The sequence below is a fragment of the Diceros bicornis genome, chromosome 3 (assembly GCF_020826845.1).
Source record: "Diceros bicornis minor isolate mBicDic1 chromosome 3, mDicBic1.mat.cur, whole genome shotgun sequence".
Classification (NCBI taxonomy): domain Eukaryota; kingdom Metazoa; phylum Chordata; class Mammalia; order Perissodactyla; family Rhinocerotidae; genus Diceros; species Diceros bicornis.
The window spans coordinates 78,052,785-78,074,064 of NC_080742.1; the positions used below are offsets into that span (position 1 = coordinate 78,052,785).

At 40.7% G+C, this 21,280-nt stretch overlaps 1 protein-coding gene across 5 annotated transcripts in view; it reads left to right on the forward strand.

Annotated features, from left to right (window-relative positions):
• Positions 1–17,014, forward strand: part of AHCYL2 (adenosylhomocysteinase like 2) — a 159,909-nt gene extending 142,895 nt beyond the window's left edge. For all 5 annotated transcript variants that reach the window (XM_058529712.1, XM_058529720.1, XM_058529728.1 and 2 more), the window contains exons 11-17: positions 1,641–1,711; positions 5,029–5,123; positions 12,061–12,159; positions 13,809–13,877; positions 14,000–14,078; positions 16,313–16,433; positions 16,841–17,014. In XM_058529712.1, coding sequence (XP_058385695.1) covers positions 1,641–1,711; positions 5,029–5,123; positions 12,061–12,159; positions 13,809–13,877; positions 14,000–14,078; positions 16,313–16,433; positions 16,841–16,847 — 541 coding nt within the window. In that variant the 3' untranslated portion in view covers positions 16,848–17,014. The remainder of the gene's footprint in view (positions 1–1,640; positions 1,712–5,028; positions 5,124–12,060; positions 12,160–13,808; positions 13,878–13,999; positions 14,079–16,312; positions 16,434–16,840) is intronic.
• Positions 17,015–21,280: the final 4,266 nt, after the last annotated feature.

Here is a 21,280-nt window from a genome sequence, read left to right on the forward strand (position 1 = left end):
TAGAGAAACCTGAACATGTTTTATTACTGACTGAGGTACTGATTCAAATTATCTTATAGACGTGAACTAATCACTGACTATATACTTGGTACTGTGCTCTATGCTAAGGATGAATACGATGAACAGATGAATGAGACAAGTTTTCCCTGCTTTTAGAAGCACTCAGACAAATAACCACTGTGGAGTATAATAAGTGCTGTGATGGAGATAAACAGCACATGCTTCTGCAGGAGCGCAAAGGAGAAATATCTAACTAAAGAGCAAGAGGGCAGAGTACAAAGAGGTGTCAGCAAAGCTGAGTCTTGAAACTTGTGTAAGTGATTTCTTAGTTTGGAAGTAAATTCCAGGTACAGGGAACAACATGTGCATAGTAACTGAGGAAGGAGAGAGCACAGCATATTTAAGAAGCTGGAGTATTTTAATGTAGCTGGCCAATAGGATAAATTTGGGAGAGTGGTAATATTTGATGTAGGAATCATATGTCAGTGTAATCATATACCAGTATAAGTATTTGGGTCTTATCCTGAGATCAGGCAATCTCACTGAAGTATTTTAAGCAAGGAAGTGACATGATCCAGATTGCATTTAGGGAAATCACTCTGCAAAATGAATTAGAGAGATGTAAACCTAAAAGCAATGAAATTGGGCCAGGGGATACTCTAGTAATCTAGGCAAGAAATAGTAAGACCTGAACATAAGCAAGGCCAGCATGTATGGAGAGGAAGGGATAGATTCAAGAGATTTTAAGAAATTAAGGAAAAAGAATCAACCAGATTTGGTGACAGCTTCAGTTAGGGAGAGGCGGTAGACTAGGACATACTAGTTTATTTTGCTCGTACAGTTGGGTAAACAGTAGTGCTATTGATCCAGATGGAAAATATAGAAGAAGAAATAGATAGGATTGGGGGGTGTAGAAGATAATGAGTTTATTTCCAAACACAATAAGTTTGAGATCCTTGTGGGACATCTAGGAGGAGCTATCCAGTGGATAATTTGATCCATGGTTCTGAAGTTTTGGAGATAGCTAAACTAAGGATATAGATGTGCAAATCAGCCACCTATAAGGGTCATTTGCAGCCAAGAGAAGGGTATGGATAAGTGCTGAAAGAATAGAGAAAAGAGTACCCTACAGAGTACCAACATTTAAAGATTGACTGAGATCAAGAAGGAGCAATCAGAAAAGTAGGAAAGGCAGGAGAAAACAGTATCATGGACTCCAAGGAGTATAGAGCTTTAAGAAGGTAAATAATGTTTAATGTAGCAGTGGAAATCAAGTAATATAAGAGTCTAAGAAAAAAATTTTTTCTTTTTTACATTCAGGAGATCATTGATGATCTTGGGGAGAGCAGTTTCAGTGATAAAATGGCACTTTCTAAAAACTTGATTACGGAATCTCATGGTTAACCCTGGCTCACTATTATCAGGAAGAATTAGGTTCCAGTGATGCAAAAGAACCTTTTATTTCTGTCCTGTATGAACTAAGGGAATGGTTTGAATTTTTCACTGCTAAGAATAGTCCAGCTATATCAAGAAGTGACAACGTAGGTACTAAAGGACCTTGGTAATAGCTTTTGAGGTTCTGTGGCAAAAGGCTCCCCAGCTGCCTATTTAGGTTAATTGATCATGCTTTATTTCTACAGTATGGATGGATTTCGACTGGTGAAATTAAATGAGGTCATCCGACAAGTGGATATTGTAATTACCTGTACAGGTATGATTATGATGTATAAAATGGGGTGGTACTTGGAAACGCTTTCATAGAACAAGTGAAAAATGACTGGAAATGTTCTAAACAAAACCAGACTCTAGGGGCCTGCCCAGTGGCGCAAGTGGTTGGGTGTGTGCACTCTGCTGCAGCGGCCCAGGGTTCGCCAGTTCAGATCCCAGGCGTGCACCCAAGCACTGCTTGGCTGGCCATGCTGTGGCGGCGTCCCATATAAAGTGGAGGAAGATGGGCATGGATGTTAGCCCAGGGCCAGTCTTCCTCAACAAAAAGAGGAGGATTGGCAGATGTTAGCTCAGGGCTAATCTTCCTCACACACAAAAAAAAATTAAAAAACAAAAAAAAACAAACAAAAAAAACAAACTCTAAAAGTCAGAGATGGTAGCCCATAAAACCAGTCAGTCTTTCACATTCTTCCTGTCTCTTTAGAGCTCTGACCAAAAGTATACCATTAGGTCATCCAGAGGAAAGTTTCTCTCCATCCCTTTTAACTGTTCTTTATCTCCATACATCCTCAGCTGCCTAGGAGATGGCTAGAGATGAGTTTGGTTTTTTTTGGTGAGGAAGATTAGCCCTGAGCTAACATCTGTTGCCAGTCCTCCTCGTTTTGCTGAGGAAGCTTGGCCCTGGGCTAAGATCTGTTCGCATCTTCCTCCACTTTGTATGTGGGATGCCTGCCACAGCATGGCTTGATAAGCGGTGTGTAGGTCTGCGCCCGGGATCTGAACCTGCGAACCCCAGGCGACTGAAGTGGAGTGCGCGAATTTAACCACTATACCACTGGGCCGGCCCCTAGAGATGAGTTTTATTTGGAAAGTCAGATCTTAAATTTGTACATTTGATTTTTTATTTTACCTCCAAAAGTGATGAATATTTCCCTCTAGTCCTTATAATTATTGCAAAGCTAGAGCAAAATTCTTCATGGTTAGAGAAAGTGGGAAAGGTAATTGTGTTAATTCCCAAAGAGGTAGATTTTGAGTTTTAGAGAGGAATATGCAGATATGGCTAGTTTCCTTGGACTGAGATGTTTATTTTGTCTATATGGTAGAATCATAAACCACTGCAATATTGGTTTTCTTTTTTTTTTTTAAAGATTTTATTTATTTATTTTTCCCCCCAAAGCCCCAGTAGATAGCTGTATGTCATAGCTGCACAACCTTCTAGTTGCTGTATGTGGGACGTGGCCTCAGCATGGCCGGAAAAGCAGTGCGTCGGTGCGCGCCCGGGATCCGAACCCCTGCCACCAGCAGTGGAGCTCACGTACCTAACCGCTAAGCCACGGGGCCGGCCCTGGTTTTCTTTTATAATTCTGTTTTAGAGGAAGAAAATCAGAATATTTAAGAATAAAAATATATTTGTGGCCTCAGGGAAAGCTGGGGATAGAGAAAAGAGACCATAAGAAACTGTTCTTCGGCCGGCCCTGTGGCTTAGCGGTTAAGTGCGCGCGCTCCGCTACTGGCGGCCCGGGTTCGGATCCCAGGCGCGCACCGACGCACCGCCTCTCCGGTCATGCTGAGGCCACGTCCCACATACAGCAACTAGAAGGATGTGCAGCTATGACAGACAACTATCTACTGGGGCTTTGGGGGAAAAATAAATAAATAAAATCTTTAAAAAAAAAAAAAAGAAACTGTTCTTGCTTCACGTTTTTTAAAATGCTATTTTAAAAAGCTATTTTTTTTACCCGTTTTAAGTGTACAATTCAGTGTTTTCCAGCAAATTCACAGGGTCATACACCCATCACCACAATCTAATTCTTTAAATTGAGATATAATTCATATACCATAAAATTCACCCTTTTATTTATTTATTTTTTATTATTATTATTTTTTTTTTTGTGAGGAAGATCAGCCCTGAGCTAACATCCATGCCAATCCTCCTCTTTTTGCTGAGGAAGACCAGCTCTGAGCTAACATCTATCTCCAGTCCTCTCTTTTTTTTTTCCTCAAAGCCCCAGTAGATAGTTGTATGTTATAGCTGCACATTTCTAGTTGCTGTATGTGGGACGCGTCCTCAGCATGGCCAGAGAAGCGGTGGGTCGGTGCGTGCCTGGGATCCAGACCCGGGCCACCAGTAGCGGAGCGCGCGCTTAGCCGCTAAGCCACGGGCCGGCCCCAAATTCACCCTTTTAAAGTATACAGTTCAGTGGTTTAAGTAAAGTTGTGCAACATCCCCTTATCTAATTTTAGAACATTTTCATCGTCCAAAAAGAAACCCCATACCGTTAGCAGTCACTTCTCATTCCACTCTCCACCTTTCCCCAGCCCTAGGCAACCATTAATTTCTCTATCGGCTTGCCTGTTCCAGACATTTCATGTAAACAGAATCATACTTGTGGTCTTTTGCTTTTTTTTTGCTTAGCATAGTGTTTTCAAGGTTCATACATGTTGTAGCATGTATCAATATTTCATTCCTCTTTATTGCTGAATAATATTCCATATTAAGGTTATACCACATTTTATTTATCCATTCATCAGGTGATGGACACTTGAGTTGTTTTCACTTTTTGGCTATTATGAATAATGCTGCTATGAACATTGTGTACAAGTTTTTCTGTGAACATCTTTTCAGTTCTCTTGGGTATATACCTAGAAGTGGAATTGCTGGATTATATGGTAACTCTACTTTTAACATTTCGAGGAATTGCCAAACTTTTCCAGAGTGACTGCATCATTTTACAATCCTGCCAAAAATGCATGAGAATTACAATTTCTCAACATCCTTGGTAACACTTGTTACTGTCTTTTTGATTATAGCCGTCCTAGTAGGTATGAAGTAGTATCTCATTGTGATTTTGATTTGCATTTCCCGAATGACTAATGATGTTGAGCGTCTTTTCATGTGCATGTTGGCACATCTTCTTTAGTATATCTTCTTTTGAGAAATGTCTATTCAGATCCTTTACTCATTTTTAAATTGGGTTATTTGTCATTTTATTATTGAGTTGTAAGAGTTCTTTATAAATTTTGCATACAAGTCCCTTATCAATGATTTGCAAATATTTTGTCTCATTCTGTGAGTTGTCTTTTCACTTTCTTGAGGATATCATTTGCAGCATGAAAGTTTTTAATTTTCATATAGTCCAGTTTATTTTTTCTTTGGTTTCTTGTGCTTTAGGTATTATATCTAAGAAGCCATTGCCTAACCCAAGGTCACAAAGATTTATTCCTATGTTCTTCTAAGATTTTTATAGTTTTAGCTCTTACATTTAGGTCTTTGATCCATTTCAAGTTAAATTTTTATATGGAGTGAGGTAGGGGTCCAACTTCATTCCTTTTCATGTGGATATCTCTTCTGTTTTTAAGGTAACAAGAATGTGGTAACCAGAGAGCACTTGGATCGCATGAAGAATAGCTGCATCGTTTGTAATATGGGACATTCCAACACGGAGATTGACGTGGTAAGATCAAGTGATTCATCATGGGGGCTTTTTTTCTTCTCCTTCCCAAGAAACAAACTGGAAGAGGAAAGAGCAGGGTCACCAGCCATCGTAAACATGACTCTCCTGGCAGAGCTGTCCACAGTCTGTTCACTTACTAGCCTTATGGCCTGTGCTTGTGGATTCTGTGAAGCTTCTTCATCTAAACTTAATCGTTTCAAATGACTGTTTTCTTCTGCCAAAGCTTGATACCTACTTATACTATAAGCCATTTTATCTTGCTATTTAGGATTGAGAGCTGGGTAAACTCAAAACTACAAAAAGCATACAATAAATGTGAGTCAGTATGGTAGTCAGTATTTTGGGGATGTTTGATTTTACCATAAACGTGAGAGAAGTAGGTTGGTCCAGGAAACAAGTCAAGGGAGAGAAATCTGGGCTATGTTGAGAACATTGCTTAAGATTGTCTGTGACTGTCAAGTACAGTGGTTTCTCTTTTCTCTCCCTCTTTCATTGGGCTGGATCTCCCCTTAACATATTTTCCAAACTATAGTAATTGAGGTATAGGTGTCACAATTAATTCAATAGTATGTGTTCCTCAAACCTGGAAAATCTATCACTTTGGTTTTCTAATTTGATTATATTCACCCTAAAATTTTCCAATCCAACACAACACTTGGTCCTACTGAGTTGCCCAAGTGATAGTTAATAGAAGTGTTATTTATTTCTTTTCAGACTTACCAAAGTAACTCTCAGTCTGACTTTCATTCTGGTTTTAAATTTTTATGGCACATCTGTATTTCTCTCTGGGTAAATGGCTCAAGCAAAGCATGCTTTCATCTCCCCTGAGGGCTGCTCTGATTGAGCTTCAGCATTGTCAGGTAAGGATCAATTGATGTACTGAGAGCCTGTTGGATAATATCTATTTTAAATGGTTTCTCTTTTTAACTCCAGACTCTATTCTTCTGTTATTAAAAGTGGCTGGGAAAACAACCTACCAAAGCCTATTTCTACCCTTGAGGTTTCTGAGTGGCATGGCTCCAATTTCCTGTCTTACCATGATATTTTGCTTCTAATGAATAGTTTAGTTGGTTTTTTTTTTTTTTTTTTGGTTAAGTTTCACTTATGTGCCATACTGCCCTTTTACTGAATGGTCAAAGATATTAATATTTCTTAAACTGTCTAGCACACGATTGTCCTTTTCTAGATTAATCTGCTTATAGAGCCGCCACATGGGAAAAGCTTAAAGGGAAGTAGTCATGCTCTGAGCCCTAAAGAGAAATTTCTGAGTAAGGGAAGGGGGAAGGAATTTTCCCTTCTAAACCCTCAAGAAACTCAAAAGTAATTCCAAATGCGATCATGTAATTTTTATATTTTTACTTTATCTCATTTTATCCTCTTGATCATCCCATGAGGCATTATTCTTATTCCTGATTTTCAGTTGGGAAACTAAGAAGTCAAGTACATTGTTCAATCATATCCATTGATTCAAAAGTGAAATAGGAGCACAAAATCTAGGTTTTTTTACTTCTAGTTCAGTTTTTGTTTTGTTTTCCTGTATATTGTACTATTACCTCCTCATAATTTCTAGATTAACTTCAAATTATGATGGTAATCTCTCCTGCAAAGGCAGCCCAGACATAAGTAATCTCTCAGGATAAAAGCCAGGAGAGTCATTACCTTCAATCACAAATTTTTATTGTGTGATTGTTATATGCCACCTGCTGTTCTAGATGCTTGGAGTCAGTGCATAAAACAGGCAAAGATTCCTGCCCTTGTGGAGCTTACACTTTAGTGAGAAGAAAGACAATAAACATAATAAGAAAAATTTATAGTATGTTAGAAGGCAAAAGCACCATGGAAAAAAGAAAAAGAGCATGGTAAGGAGAATCAAGAGTGCTAGGTTGTAATTTTAAATAGAGGGATCAAGGTATAAGGCTCATGAGGATAGTGATGTTTGAGCAGACCTGAAGGAATTAGCCATGTGGATTTTTAGGTAAAGAGCGTTTCAAGATGAGAGAACAGCCGGAGCAAGTGCTCTAAGCCAGTGGTGTGCCTAGTCTGTTTGATGATCAGTAGCGAGGCCAGTGTGGTTGGAGCAGAAGGAGCATTGGGTAGGGAAGAGTGGAAAATGAGGTCAGAGAGGTAATGGGCCAGATCTTATACAGCCTCATAGGCCATTGTAAGAACTCCTGATTATGTTCTGAGAGAAATAGGGAGCCATTGTAGGATTTACAACAATCTAACTTCTGTTTTAAAAGGATAACTTCTAATTTAAAAGGATCACCCTGGCTGCTGTGTTGAGACTAGACCTAGTTTTGCAGGTATGGCTAAATACCCCCAGTATCTGCCACTGGTACTGGCCAAGGGCTATCTCTCAATTCTCTTTGTGCTCTTCTTGGTAGAAGGTATATAACTACACTAACTGGTCCAGAAAGGGAGATGCTCAGAAGGGCTTTAGAAAAGTTAAATTACTCAACCTTTGGTGATAGTATCACAGGGCATGTAAAATGAAATTTAAGGAAATAGCAAACTTGACTAATCATTGAAACCAGAATGTTCATTCACTGTTCAGCAAATTTGTATTGAATACTTGCTCTGCTCTGTGCCAAGTACTAATTGGCTGAAGAAACAGCAGTGAACAATATGCCTGTTCTCCTGAGCTCATATTCTAGTGTGGGAGACACAGTAAACAAAGACAGTTATTGTCGGTTAGTGCTTAGTGTTGAAGAAAGACAGCAAGGTGAGGAAACTGAGGACACTATTTTAGTTAAGGTGATCAAGGAACGTGTCTTTGAGGAGACAACATTTGAACAAAAACCTGAATGAATTGAAGGAGCAAGCCATCTGAGCATTCTATTCAGAGAGAATGCTGAGAAGTAAAAGGTAAAAGACCCTGAGGTAGAAACGTATGTAATGTGTTTTGGAAACAGAAAAGATGCCATTGTGGCAAGAACAGGATGGGCAAGGGGATGAGGGTAAGAGGCAGCTCAAGGAGGTAGTGGGGTATGTAGTTTTGTAAGCTGTGATAAGGAACTTTGGATTTTATTCTGAGTACAAGGGAAGCCATTGGAAGGTTTTGAGTGGATGACTGACAAAATCTGACTTATGTTGCCTTTTTTTTTTTTTTGTGAGGAAGATCAGCCCTAAGCTAACATCCGTGCTAATCCTCCTCTTTTTGCTGAGGAAGACCGGCTCTGAGCTAACATCTGTTGCCAATCCTCCTCCTTTTTTTTTTTTTCCCCAAAGCCCCAGCAGATAGTTGTATGTCATAGTTGCACATCCTTCTAGTTGCTGTATGTGGGACGCGGCCTCAGCATGGCCGGACAAGTGGTACGTCGGTGCGCACCCGGGATCCGAACCCCGGGCCGCCAGTAGTGGAGCGCGCACACTTAACCTCTAAGCCACCAGGCCGGCCCTGACTTATGCTTTAAGAGATTACTTTAGCTGTTGTATAAAGAAAGCGCTTCTGGAGCTTGAGTAATGATAAGGACAACAAGAGGCTCTTTCAGTATTCCCATCGATAGAAGGTGGTAGGTTGTATTAGATGGGTAAGCAATGGAGGTGATAAGAAGTGCTATACTGTATTGTGAAGGTAGGACCAATGGGATTTCCTAAATGGATTGGATGCAGAGTGTGAGATAAAGAGAAGAGAATCACTATAAGTCAACAGTGGAACTGCGAAGGAGAATGATTCGGTAAGTGTTTATCCAGAGATTTTTAGTAATCAAAAATTTAAGTTGTTTTTTTTTTTGGTAGGAATTTATAGTTTTACCTAACCTTGAGATATTGACTGCTGCATTTTTAGGAAGGAATAGCTCCTCAAAAGAGTTGGTCATTTAGAAAGCTGCATTTTTTTTCTGAGAACAATTAATGCTGTGAATACTTGGGGTACCTGTGATAGAGATTGTGCTCTTTAGCTGCCTTTTGGCCATGTCTTTTTTTCACGTGTTTCCTTTCTCTTGAAAACAAACCTGCTTACCCATATGCATCACATAGATGGCCTGTATGATTGTGAGCTTCACAATTCACGTGGTTAAACCATTGCATATACATGCTTTAAAAGTTTTTGCCAGCCAAAGAATTACAACCTGAGACTTGCTATTGACTCTGTATTTTGCAGAACTAGAACCACAATTGTTTTCCCTGAAAAAAAACTGATGTGCACTGTTCAAAATCAAATAATAACAATTTGTGCAAGCATAATAACTGGCTAATTAACAGTGGTGTGTACACCTATTTTGGGAAGGTGGCCTGCACAGGGAACCTTTTCCTGGTAGATTGCTTAGTGATTATAAATCCACAGAAAAGACAACTGGATGTCTTTAAGAGAAATTCCTGTAAAACTGTGCTGGCTATAGGAAACCCTTCTCTCAAGGAGTCTAACTGCCAAATAGACTTTAATATGTTATTGGGGCTGCCTGGACAGTGCTAGAGATAATTGAATCAAGTTTCTCTTCAAACCCCATTTTAACCTGACCCTCAGTTTGCTTGCATCGTAGCCATTCCAGTGCTCTGGTAAAAACTGCCTCTACTAAGCATTGATCATTTTATGATGTTCGTAAGAAGTGTCCTTTCTTTGATTCCACCATATCTTTTTTCCCGGGGAATATTTCCTAAGACGAGAGTCTCTTGTTATCATGGTGTCCACTCTTTACTCTCAGTCACCAAGATTGCTTGTCCTCTGGAAGATTAGGAGTGTGAGACACTAAGAATTTGAAATACTTTAAAGTCCCATCATCTCAATAAAAAAATGCCAGTGTCATTAAGGAGTATCTCTTGACTTTACGTGGTTATTGCCCTCCGTGGTGACATTTCTAAAGGCTAAGGGATTTACCTTGTATATCCTTAACTTCTCAAAATGGTCTGTTTGCTTAAATTCTTTTTAGTTCTATTTATAGTGTTTATTTATAAAATTTCTTTTTAAAATTCTAATTTTAAAGTAATACTTTCTTAGTTTAAAAATTCAATCAATATAAATATAGTTAAAGTAAGAAGTACAAAATTTACAAGCCTGCCGTTCAAGGTGACAGACTTTCCATCCTAGAACCATGGCCCAGTTTGTAAGCTTGCGGAGAAGGCTGTGGTGCTGGTAAACACTGCTGTGACTGACTTGAAGCCTTGATTAGCTACATTTTGGCACTATGCCAAAGGGATCTGGTTCCTCCACCTCCTGAGGAGATCTCTATAGCTATGCAGAGCTTGAAAAAAATAGTCAGTAGTGCTCAAACTGCTAGCTTCAAAGAGCTCACAGTTAAGGAAGGTCTGCTGAATGTTTTGGTGGCTACTGAAGTGTGGTTGTGGTTTTATGTCAGTGAGATCATTGGCTATAATGTTTGAAGACCAATCTTTAATGTCTGTTTTTATTTGGGGTTTATTATGTGAGTGTTCTTGGACCATGTGTGATCAGACTGGTATTAGAATAAAATAAGATAATGTGTCCAAAAAAAATTTACAAAATTGAGGTTATTGTATATTGTTCTGCAACTTGATTTTTTCACTTAACAATAATGAATAGTTTTCGTGTTAACGCATATAGATCTACTTTTTTTTAAGAGTTGCATAATATTCCTGATTTATTTAGCCATTCCCTTGTTGATTTACATTTTTTTGCTGTTACAAATAACGCTGGATTGAACATGCTTGGGCACTTATATTTCTGAACTTGAGCAAGTGTTTCTATAGGATGGAGCCCTAAAAGTGAAAATGATTGGTCAAAAATTAGGTACATATAAAATTTTATTAGCTACTTCCAAAATGCCCTCTAGAAAGGTTGAATCAATTTATGAAACTTGACATCTCAAGAAATTTTATATTTCCTGTCTGCCTAATAAATGGTCTAGACCATTGATACAGTCCTGAATATACTGAAATATAATTATATGTCTTATCTTTCCCATTAGATTGGTAATGAAAAGAAGATACAGTCCTTGTCTATAAATAGCTCACGGTCTAGTAGAGGAGTCCACAGTCTTATGTATAATAGTGTTCTTGACTACAATGCCTAGAATATAGTATGTAGTCAGTAAATGATTATTGTGTAACTGAAGTGTTTCTCTTTGTCTGAAAACTATTATTTGGCAGAACTTCTCAATTTTACCAACTTGAGCCAATGGGTAGTCTTAGAATACAGACTCCCTTTATATTTTAGGCATTGCCTGTTGGAAAAAGGAAGTTATTGCCTTAAGTCTAAACCCTGTGACTGTTATTTGATTGCTGCTGTTAACAAACTTAACATTTCTTCTCTTGTTCTCGGAATATACAATATACAGAAATGGAAGGAGGGTGAGCCGTTGGGAGCTTTACTCTACCATTAAGCATTTCTCTAAAGGCTACCTCACATTTGCACTTAGGTCACAAAGCTTCTATAACTTTAGGGTAAACCACCATTGTTGAGAAGTTGGAACCTGGGACGTTGGGACATGAGGGCAGAACCTTGGGCCCCAGCACACTATGTTTAGGACATTCAGCCTTCTCTAACTAATGTCACTCAGCTCTGCTCCTCTTTTTTTCTGTGTCTCTTCAGCACTTATGTATTCAGTTTGCACTGTATTAATTTGCACTTGTTTGCATGTTGCTTTGTAAGTATTTTAAAGGCTTTTTTTCCCCTCACATATGTATTGTTTTGTGTCCCCAACTAAAGTATGAGCTTTTTGAAGGCAGAAACCATGCCTTTGGTTTCTTTTGTATTTTCCATAGCACCTTTTACTGTGCTCAGCAGAGATTGGGCGTACAGTATATGTTGTGGAATGACAACCTGAGTGATCCCTCCCTGGCTGGGCCTAAGATTAAATTCCCCGAAATGGAACAGTCCTAACCAACCCAGGACAGGTATTCTCCATCTGGCATGTTGATTGCTCCTTTCAACTTGCTATTTGAAATGGCTGCCTTCAACATCTTTCCATCCACAAAGTGGGACTTGGCATGACTAATGATGTGCTTGCTGTATGTGTTCCAGGCGAGTCTGCGGACACCGGAACTGACCTGGGAGCGAGTGAGATCTCAAGTTGACCATGTAATATGGCCTGACGGCAAGAGGATAGTATTGCTGGCAGAGGTAAGACCTGAGGCTGGTAAGAGAGATTTACCCCTGACAGGAGAGACTGCAGTACCCAGATCCCTTCCTCCTCATTTTCTCTTATACTTTCGACTCCTCTTAAGCACAAGTTTAACTACTTTTCCAGTCGATTTTACATCTAATTGTGAAAGGTCTTTTCATTCAGCAATTAAGAAACTATTTTGGTTCCCCACTTTTCACCAATTATCCTGTCTCTCCATGTCATTCTACAGGTTGAGTCAGATAATGACTATTACTGTGGAAGGAATTAACAGATAGAACCAATGCCACTTTGAGTGATGCTTACAAAGAGATAATGTCATTTGTGGGATGGCTTAATCAGTAAGCACAAAGTAGATATTCCTGACTGTAACTAAGACTATCTTAGGCAAGCTCTAGGAAGGTCATGTCTTTGCTGATAGGTTTCCTGTTTTTGAGTGTCCATTTCCCTGATTTGAGCCAGATGTGTAGTAGGTACCTAGCTGTATACTGATTGCGTGATTGATATTTCCCCATCCTGGTGTCTTCTAGCTCAGACTTACTCTTGACTTTCATTCCACTTAGCCTTCCATGTCATTGTTTGGCCACTTTTCCTTTTTTGAAAACTTCTCTTCCCTAGCCCTAGATTCCTGACGGCTATAATGATGCCCCCTGTTCTTGCCTTGACACTTGCTCTTCTTCAGGAAAAGATACCAAAATAAAAAGAATGATGATAATACTTTTCTCGAGTTTTGATTTTCAGTCAGCTTTCTTTCCTTTTTTTTTTAATTAAAGAAATATATGAAAACGTAAAAGATATACTGTTCATCTAGGGGCCCTTAAATTTATGTTTAAGTATCCTTACTGTTCTCTTCACCTTATCAAATACTTTAGGGCATCTGTAAAGGGACTGAATTATTTCTTCACAAGAAAGGAGTGTGTACGGGGAGAGGATGGACAAGTTGTCAAATATTCATTAATTGCTTTGATGTCAGCCAGCAATCTGATGACTTATTTCTAGTTGCCTTGGGAGGTCCCATCTAGTAACACTGGTGACAAAAGCAAGCACCACAGTTGTTTTTGGCTACTATGGTTGAGTCAAGCTTCCTAGAAAACAAAGTAGGAAAGGATGGCATTGGAGATAGTTTCTAGTTCTTGTACTCTCTGAATCACCCACTAGAAATAAAAGGCTGCCCCTGAATTCAGGAGAACCAAATTGAGGAAGAAGCACAGAAGTCATCACAGCTTCCTAAATCCAAAAATATCTCCCTTTTACAACCTGGAGCCATTGCCCTTGGATTTGACTAGATCCTTGTTTAGGACAGTCTTTCAAAGGAATGCTGATGCCTCAGAAGGAAGATAATCTGCTGTAGAAAGTAGAAAATTCAAGAGAAATATGCCTTTCCTTGGCATAAGCCTCAGTATCACGTTATCATCTCTATTCCTTTTTACATAATCCCAGAGATCTTTTTATTTTATTACCTTCATCAAATTTTCCAGAATATTTTATGCTTTCACTTAAATGTCAATTAATTCCTATTAATTGAACACCTGCTTTTCCAGCAATGTTAGTTGGGAAGTGTTTGGAAAATGGCAGTGGAGCTCTTCTCTCACTCCTCAAAGGCCAGAGACTGTCCTAACCCATTGGCGTCTTAACTCGTGCTCTCTAGGGCCGTCTGCTGAATCTAAGCTGCTCCACAGTGCCTACATTTGTGCTTTCAATCACCGCTACTACTCAGGTAAGGCCTCCAGAATGGGAAAGCAGTGGGCTGGAGAGGGTTGTTAGACCATCAGGGTTTCACGTGATATAGGGTAGATTGCTATGAATGGCATGTCAGCATCCATCTCTCTGCTTTTCTAGGCTCTTGCCTTGATAGAGCTTTACAATGCTCCTGAGGGTCGCTATAAGCAGGATGTCTACTTGTTGCCCAAGAAAATGGGTAAGCATGCATTCTTCCATCCCCATCCTTACCAAAGTAGTTCAGAGTTAGAGGCTAAATGAAGTTTGGGGGCATTATATTGCTTATGGAAAGAAAAAGATATCTTTATCTTGTAAAGTAGTAGCTAATATTCCTAGGTTCCATTCCCAGTTGATTTATCACATTTTCCACATAGGTTGCTTTAGTTGTGACAATTTGTTGTGATTTAGTTTACCTGCCTGTGAATTTTAAGGATTTTCTCTCTTGTATCAAGAGATGTAAGCATCTTGTATGCAAGAATCTCAAAGGAGAAAAAAAAATCTTCCCCCGAGAGAGGCGTCATCTCCTACCTTGTGACATCTAACTTTAGGCTGCTAAATAGCCCTTACCAAACTTGTGTCTGACCAGGCAAGATTTTTTATACTACACCTTCTAATTCTGACCCCATTGTTTCAGGCCAAAGGAAAGACTATGACTAGCTTCTTTTCAAAGTTTAGTTATGTGGGTGTTTCGCATAAGGGAAACATTTTGTTATTAGTGCCATGGAATAGATTCTTTTTTTTTTAAATTTTATTTATTTATTTATTTTTCCCCCAAAGCCCCAGTAGATAGCTGTATGTCATAGCTGCACATCCTTCTAGTTGCTGTATGTGGGACGCGGCCTCAGCATGGCCGGAGAAGCGGTGCGTCGGTGCACGCCTGGGATCCGAACCCGGGCTGCCAGTAGTGGTGCTCGAGCACTTAACCGCTAAGCCACGGGGCCAGCCCCATGGAGTAGATTCTGACTCCTAGTGACCCTGTGTACAGCAGAGTGGAACCCTGCCCAGTCTTTTTGCGCTATCCTCTCATCTTCCAGTGCTATATCAGACAATGTTCTGCTGCTATTCATAGAGTTTTCTTTTCTTTTCTTTTCTTTTTTGTGAGGAAGATCAGCCCTGAGCTAACATCCATGCCAATCCTCCTCTTTTTGCTGAGTAAGACCGGCCCTGAGCTAACATCTGTTGCCGATCCTCCTCTTTTTTTTCCCCTTTTTTTTTCCTCCCCAAAGCCCCAGTAGATAGTTGTATGTGGTAGTTGCACATCGTGCTGGTTGCTGTTATGTGGGACGCCGCCTTAGCACGACCTGACAAGCAGTGTGTCGGTGCGTGCCTGGATCCGAACCTGGGCCACCAGTAGCGGAGCATGTGCACTTAACCGCTAAGCCACAGGGCTGGCCCCCATAGGGTTTTCATGGCCAGTTTTTTCAGAAGTGACTGGCCAGGTCCTTCTTCCTAGTCTTTCTTAGTCTGGAATCTCCTCTGAAACCTGTCTACCATGGGTGACCCTGCTGGTATTTGAAATACCAGTGGCATAGCTTTCAGCATCATAGCAACACGCAGCAGCCACAGTACGACAACCGACAGTTGGGTGGTGTGGGTCCCTGCCTGGGAAATGAAACCAGGCCATGGTGATGAGAGCACCGAATCTTAATCACTAGACCACCAGGGCTGGCTGATAAGAGAAACATTAAACTATCCTAAATTTGTAAAGAACCTGCCTCCAGCACCCGAACTGATACAGAGTGTTTATAAACTTCTGAGGCAAAGATCAGGGAATAAATCAGCTTCTGGTTTTGTTTTGCTTTAGCACTAGATGCATAACAACTGTTAAAAGTTGACATATTTTCCCTTTAATATATCCTTTGGAAGGATATAAAAGAAATAGAACAGTCCATATTCTGACTGGATGTATAATGAAGTTAGGGAGACCAAACAAATACATAGGAAATAACATAAAATTCTGAATAAGTAATATGTATTCAGGTAAGAGAATGTAAACAGAAACCCATATGAACTAAGGTACTAAAAGCAAAGCATTAGTCATTTCTTTCAGATTTCCCCAGGTGTTGGTTTTTCTGATTGACCCCAAGCATAGAGTCCAAGGCAGAACTAAAGTTGAAGCTTCCCATTTTTTAGTCCCCCCACTTTCCCATCCTTTATTTTAGACTGTAAGGCCTATTGCTTCTTTCATTTCTCCCTCACCTTTCTGGGGAGAAGGAAAGGCTCAAGGCTGAAACAGCTTGTAAGGAAGAAAAGCACTGGGCTTGAAGCTCAAGCAACCATTCCTTAAAATTGAGGGCCAATGAGCAAAAGTTGAGCATTTTTCATTTACCTACAAGAATTAGGTGTCTTCCAACTTTTTAAGGCCTAGCCTGGAAAGAACAGCCAGACAAGCGGCATGAATGCTTATACCAGGGCTTCTGCGGTCTGTTCCAGATGAGTATGTGGCGAGCCTACACCTGCCCACCTTTGATGCCCACCTGACAGAGCTGACAGATGAACAGGCCAAGTACCTGGGACTCAACAAGAATGGGCCCTTCAAGCCTAATTACTACAGGTGCCTTGGGACCCCCAGAAAATACAGAAGCCTGGGTAGCGAAGAGCTTCCTGCAGTAGAATTGGTCTTCGCAGCCATCACCACATTTACATGAACTCAGAAAAATAAACCCACTCCCTCTCGCTGCCACACCCAAAGGACTCTTTGAGACCTTCTCCAGACGTGAAATAGTATTCCCTTCCTGAATGTGCCTTTCTCCATTTCATCCTCTTGATAATGATTTTTACCCCTTTATGAAGAAATACTGGCCTTTTTCACTGATGTGAAAAAGCATCACAATTATCTACCCTCACCGTACACCTCAGTAAAGTCCCTGCCTGCCTGTTACACCTTTAAGCAGGCTCTTCATGTCCCAGCATCCCCATAAGCTGATAACATCACAGTCTCATATTTCTTTTTCCCTCCAGGTATTAAGTTCCTGTAACTCAAGCCAGAAGAAGTTTTAAGGACTAGAACTCCAAGTCTTTTCTCCACTCCTATACAGGAAAGAACCCAAGCTGCTTCTCTAATCAGCTGCCTGCCGTGCTCACCCTATATGTTAGGTTATTTATTTATTAAAATCTAGAATCCTGTGCCTGCCACCTTGGCCCAGAGTGTGGTTACTGCTCTGAGGGCTATGAGAGCCACAGAGGACAGGCTGAGGAAGGAAAGAAATGGGTTAACAATTCCCAGTGCATCTTTTGCATCATTCCCCATTGACTCGGAATCCTCAGCAATGGTCATTTTTCTCTTGTCCAGGCTCAGGAGTTAGTCCAGGGATTCCAGATTCCTTGTTCCTTGAGGTTTTCTGGAATAAATTTTCAGCAGCTGCTGCCTTTCTCAGCTTTGGCCTTCCCCAGGTGAGGCCTTTTGGAAGCCACTAAATTAACATGGCCTGGATTCCCAGCCTTGACCATCACTGTCACTGCCTTCTTTATAAAATGGCTAGGAAGGAAGGAGTGTTTTGACTTTGGCAAGCTACACTGAGAACTCAGCTGTGCCTGTGCTTACTGGGAGTCTCCTTATTTTCCCAGGAATCCTTTCTTCTCCTTGAATATTTATGTCTATTTTAACACTTTCTGGTTCCAAGAGGAATGTGCCTCCATTATTTCCTCAGCAGCTCTGGTGTTTGTCAGACATTTGTTTTGCTGTCTTTGTAACCCAACTAACCTCTGCTCAGGAAGTGGGGGCCAGCCCCACTGGGGCCCATAGTTTTACTTCCTTGTCATTTAACTGGATGGTTCCCCCGGAAGCTCCCTCCAGTTTGGAACTGCCTCAGAAAAGGAGGGCTTATTGTAAAACACTGCTTCTTGAAATTTCCTGTTATTGCCTACAACTACTTCTGAAACTGAGCAAAAATCATAAGCTGCTGCTTCTCAGCAAAGCTTGGCTCTCTATGGAGCTTACTATGTACTGATCCTGACACAGCACATTCTGCCTTGCTGTAGTGAAGAGACCTATTCCAAATAAAAAAGGAGCCACATTGGGGTTCTAGATTAGGTTGCCAGTGTTGCTACCTAATCAGGTATTTGCATCTGAGTTTCAGATGACCTCTCTTCCTTTCTCTCTGGGGGCCATGTGTCATCAACCATTAAGAAGAAGGAGACCCAGGCCTCCTGAGTATTTGGGTTCTACCTTAGTGTTAGAATTTGGTCATTATTTCCTCTACCCTTGGAATCAGAACAAATGTGTCTTCTTCCCTCAAGCTCTCACCTTAGATGCATCCTAGGTATCTGGAAGCATGAGAAAGAAGACTAATTATCTCTTTGTATGTGGCCCTGGCCTGTGAGGATACTTACCATGTCCTCTACAATGAATTTGTGCTAGTTTTCAAGGTCTTTTTTGCCTTCTTAATGGAAATAGTTTTCTTTTTCTCAGTAAAAAAAAGATATCTGGTCTACCTTCCTTCTGCCCTCCTACCTCCTCATCCTACCCTCCCATATGAGCACGGCTCCCCATGGCCACATACTCTTGCAAAGCTTTTTTGCTGCTTGTCTTTTCTCTGAACAGATCCGAAATTGCTGCTCCTGTGGTTTTCTCAAAATTAACTTTGTCATGGTTTTAAAAAAGAAATAAAAATGCATTGTTGCATTAAGCTTTTTTAATAAAGGAAAATTATGGAAAGAAAATAGGCAACACCAGCAAATTGTATGTGGACAAATTCTAAACTATATATATACATACACACACACACACACACACACACACACACACATATATATATATATAATCATCTAGTTCTTGCTGTCATCTTACTGAAAGGAAATAAAACCTCTAAGGATCACCATTTCTGAGAGGCTCTTGGAAATCTTTATGTCTAAGTGATTGATTAGATCAGCAATAATGACTATGTAATCTCAAAAGATAAATAAAATATTCTTCGAGTGGATTCTTGTCTTGAGATTATTCCTTGCTTCTGTTAACTAGGAATTCAGAGATGAGAGAGGTTTCTGGGCAAGAGGCCGAAGAGCCTGCTTCAGGGCAAGGATGTAAAAAGCGGAAGTAGTTACTGAAAGGCACGTTTGAGTGGCCTTAGCCTTGAATTCGTTATTCTGTGGTGGTCCACTCTACCGATAAACATTTCCCCTGACCCGCCGGTTATGTGTGTAAAGAATCTGCTTTCTCAGAACCACTGCCCTGGGGAGTTGAGAAGTATAGCCTTTTTTTTTTTTTTTTGTAAGGAAGATCAGCCCTGAGCTAACATCCATGCTAATCCTCCTCATTTTTTTTTTTTGCTGAGGAAGACCAGCTCTGAGCTAACATCTATTGCCAATCCTCCTCCTTCTTTTTCCCCCCAAAGCCCCAGTAGATAGTTGTATGTCATAGGTGCATATCCTTCTAGTTGCTGTATGTGGGACGCGGCCTCAGCCTGGCCGGACAAGCGGTGCGTCGGTGCACGCCCGGGATCCGAACCCAGGCCGTCAGTAGCGGAGCGCGCGCACTTAACCACTAAGCCATGGGGCCAGCCAGAGAAGTATAGGCTTAAGGAAGAGAAACTAAAGCCGGGTTTTAGGTCCCCCAAGCCCTCTGTGTGCTGCCCTTAGCTGGAGAGCACAGGAAGCCATGTTTTGGGATCAAAAGACCTGATACCCAGGACCTGACTACATCCAACCAAAGAGAAGACAGAAATGAATCTGGCAGAGATTTGTCAGGTTTTGCCTGACTAAATCAGTAACCAGAGAATGAGTTCAACTGCCTGTTCCTTCTCAACTACCAGTAGAGTAGCCATTTTTGAGTAGCCTTCTGATAGCCATCTTCTTTAGTTGACAACCTAAACTAGTTCTACATCTGTATGCAAGATGCAACAAAGAAGTCAGACAATTCCTTGTCTCAGTCTAGGGCCCTACAGCCTCCATTGCCTCATTATACCCACATGTGCCCTTGCTGTGGTGAGGAGGGTGTTCTATGCTATTTCTACTACATTATCCTGGTTGCCCAATATCCTCAAAAACTAGGTGTTTTAAGAATTCCTGCACCTTATTTTTAAGCTTTCTCCTTACTGGTTACTATCTATTTAATCAAGTATCTGACTGTGGTTTAAGTGGAGTGCTTACAGGTGGAAAAGTGTATGTTTGGTCCTTGTAACTATAACTATACCTCAAATTCTCTACCAGCAGCCTCAGAATACCTGAGTTTTGAGACAGGGGCAAGTGGTAGTGTAGGTAGTGTAGGCTCTGCACTGGAGCCATCTCTGCAAAATGGAAAAACTTGTAGACCAGCCCCTGACTAATTAGCTCCCAGGTATATTTATAGGTGCCTCTGTGGTCAATAGTATTGATGACTGTCACATCTTTGTTGACAAATAAGCTCAAAGAATTTGAGTGTGGGCCAATTCCAGGGCCTATAGTTTCAAAGTTTTCAGTTAATCTCTGGTTTCTTGTTACATCTTCCAGGAGTTGTTTCCAGGTATCTTCTTCCTTTTGACAAACTCTGAAAGCCTGGGCCTATACTGAGCAGATAGATGTCGATGTTTACTATCACCCATTCCACTGGGACTGAGGTCTTTCCTCGTGTTGATTCTTTGCAATCTCCATAGCACCAATTTTTCATACCCCTTCTCTGAAAGTGAAGCCAGATGGAGCTCTAGGCTCAGCAATTGGCTTTACATAGAGGCCAGTGGGGCCTTGAGAGCTGTCCTCAAGCCTACTTCCCAATTGAAGATCACTCTGCTCCCTTTGCCCTTGGGATAGGCTGGAACAGGAACAAAACTGGCCACTCCTGTCTGCCACCACTATTGGGGATCCTGCTGATTGACTAGGCTCACAAAAGAAAATACGAATTTCTGACCCAGTCAGTTCTAGAGCTCTGACTGCTTAGGAAGAGAGGTATTGGGAAGAAGGGAGGTAAAATAATTAATTCTTTTATTAAGAAACCCCAATGGGCTGTGCTGTGGCAGGTTTATCACACTGAAGCAGTGATGAGCTAGGCGTGGGTTGTGAATTTTAAAGCAGAGTATGAATCTTTAAGAGTTTAACAAATTATACCCTGAAAAAAGTTCCAAAATCAAATAATGTAGTCCTTGAGCCAAGGACTTTCTTGGAAATTCATATCAATTCAATTCTGTTAAACTAGTGGGTTTCAACTGCAGATTTTTGCCCCCCAGGGGACATTTTGCAATATCTGGAGACACTTTTGGTTGTGACAGCTAGGGGGAGAGTACTACTGGCATCTGGTGAGGAGAGGCCAGGGATTCTGCTAAACGTCCTATAATGCAAGGGACAGCCCTCCACAACAAATAATTTTTCAGTCCATAGTACAGAGACCCTGTTTTAAATATGCACATATGAGGGTGTACAAAAATGAACAAAACTTGGCCCTGCTCTCAAGGAGCTTATTTCCAGGTTGTGGGGTGTGTGTGGGAATGAGAG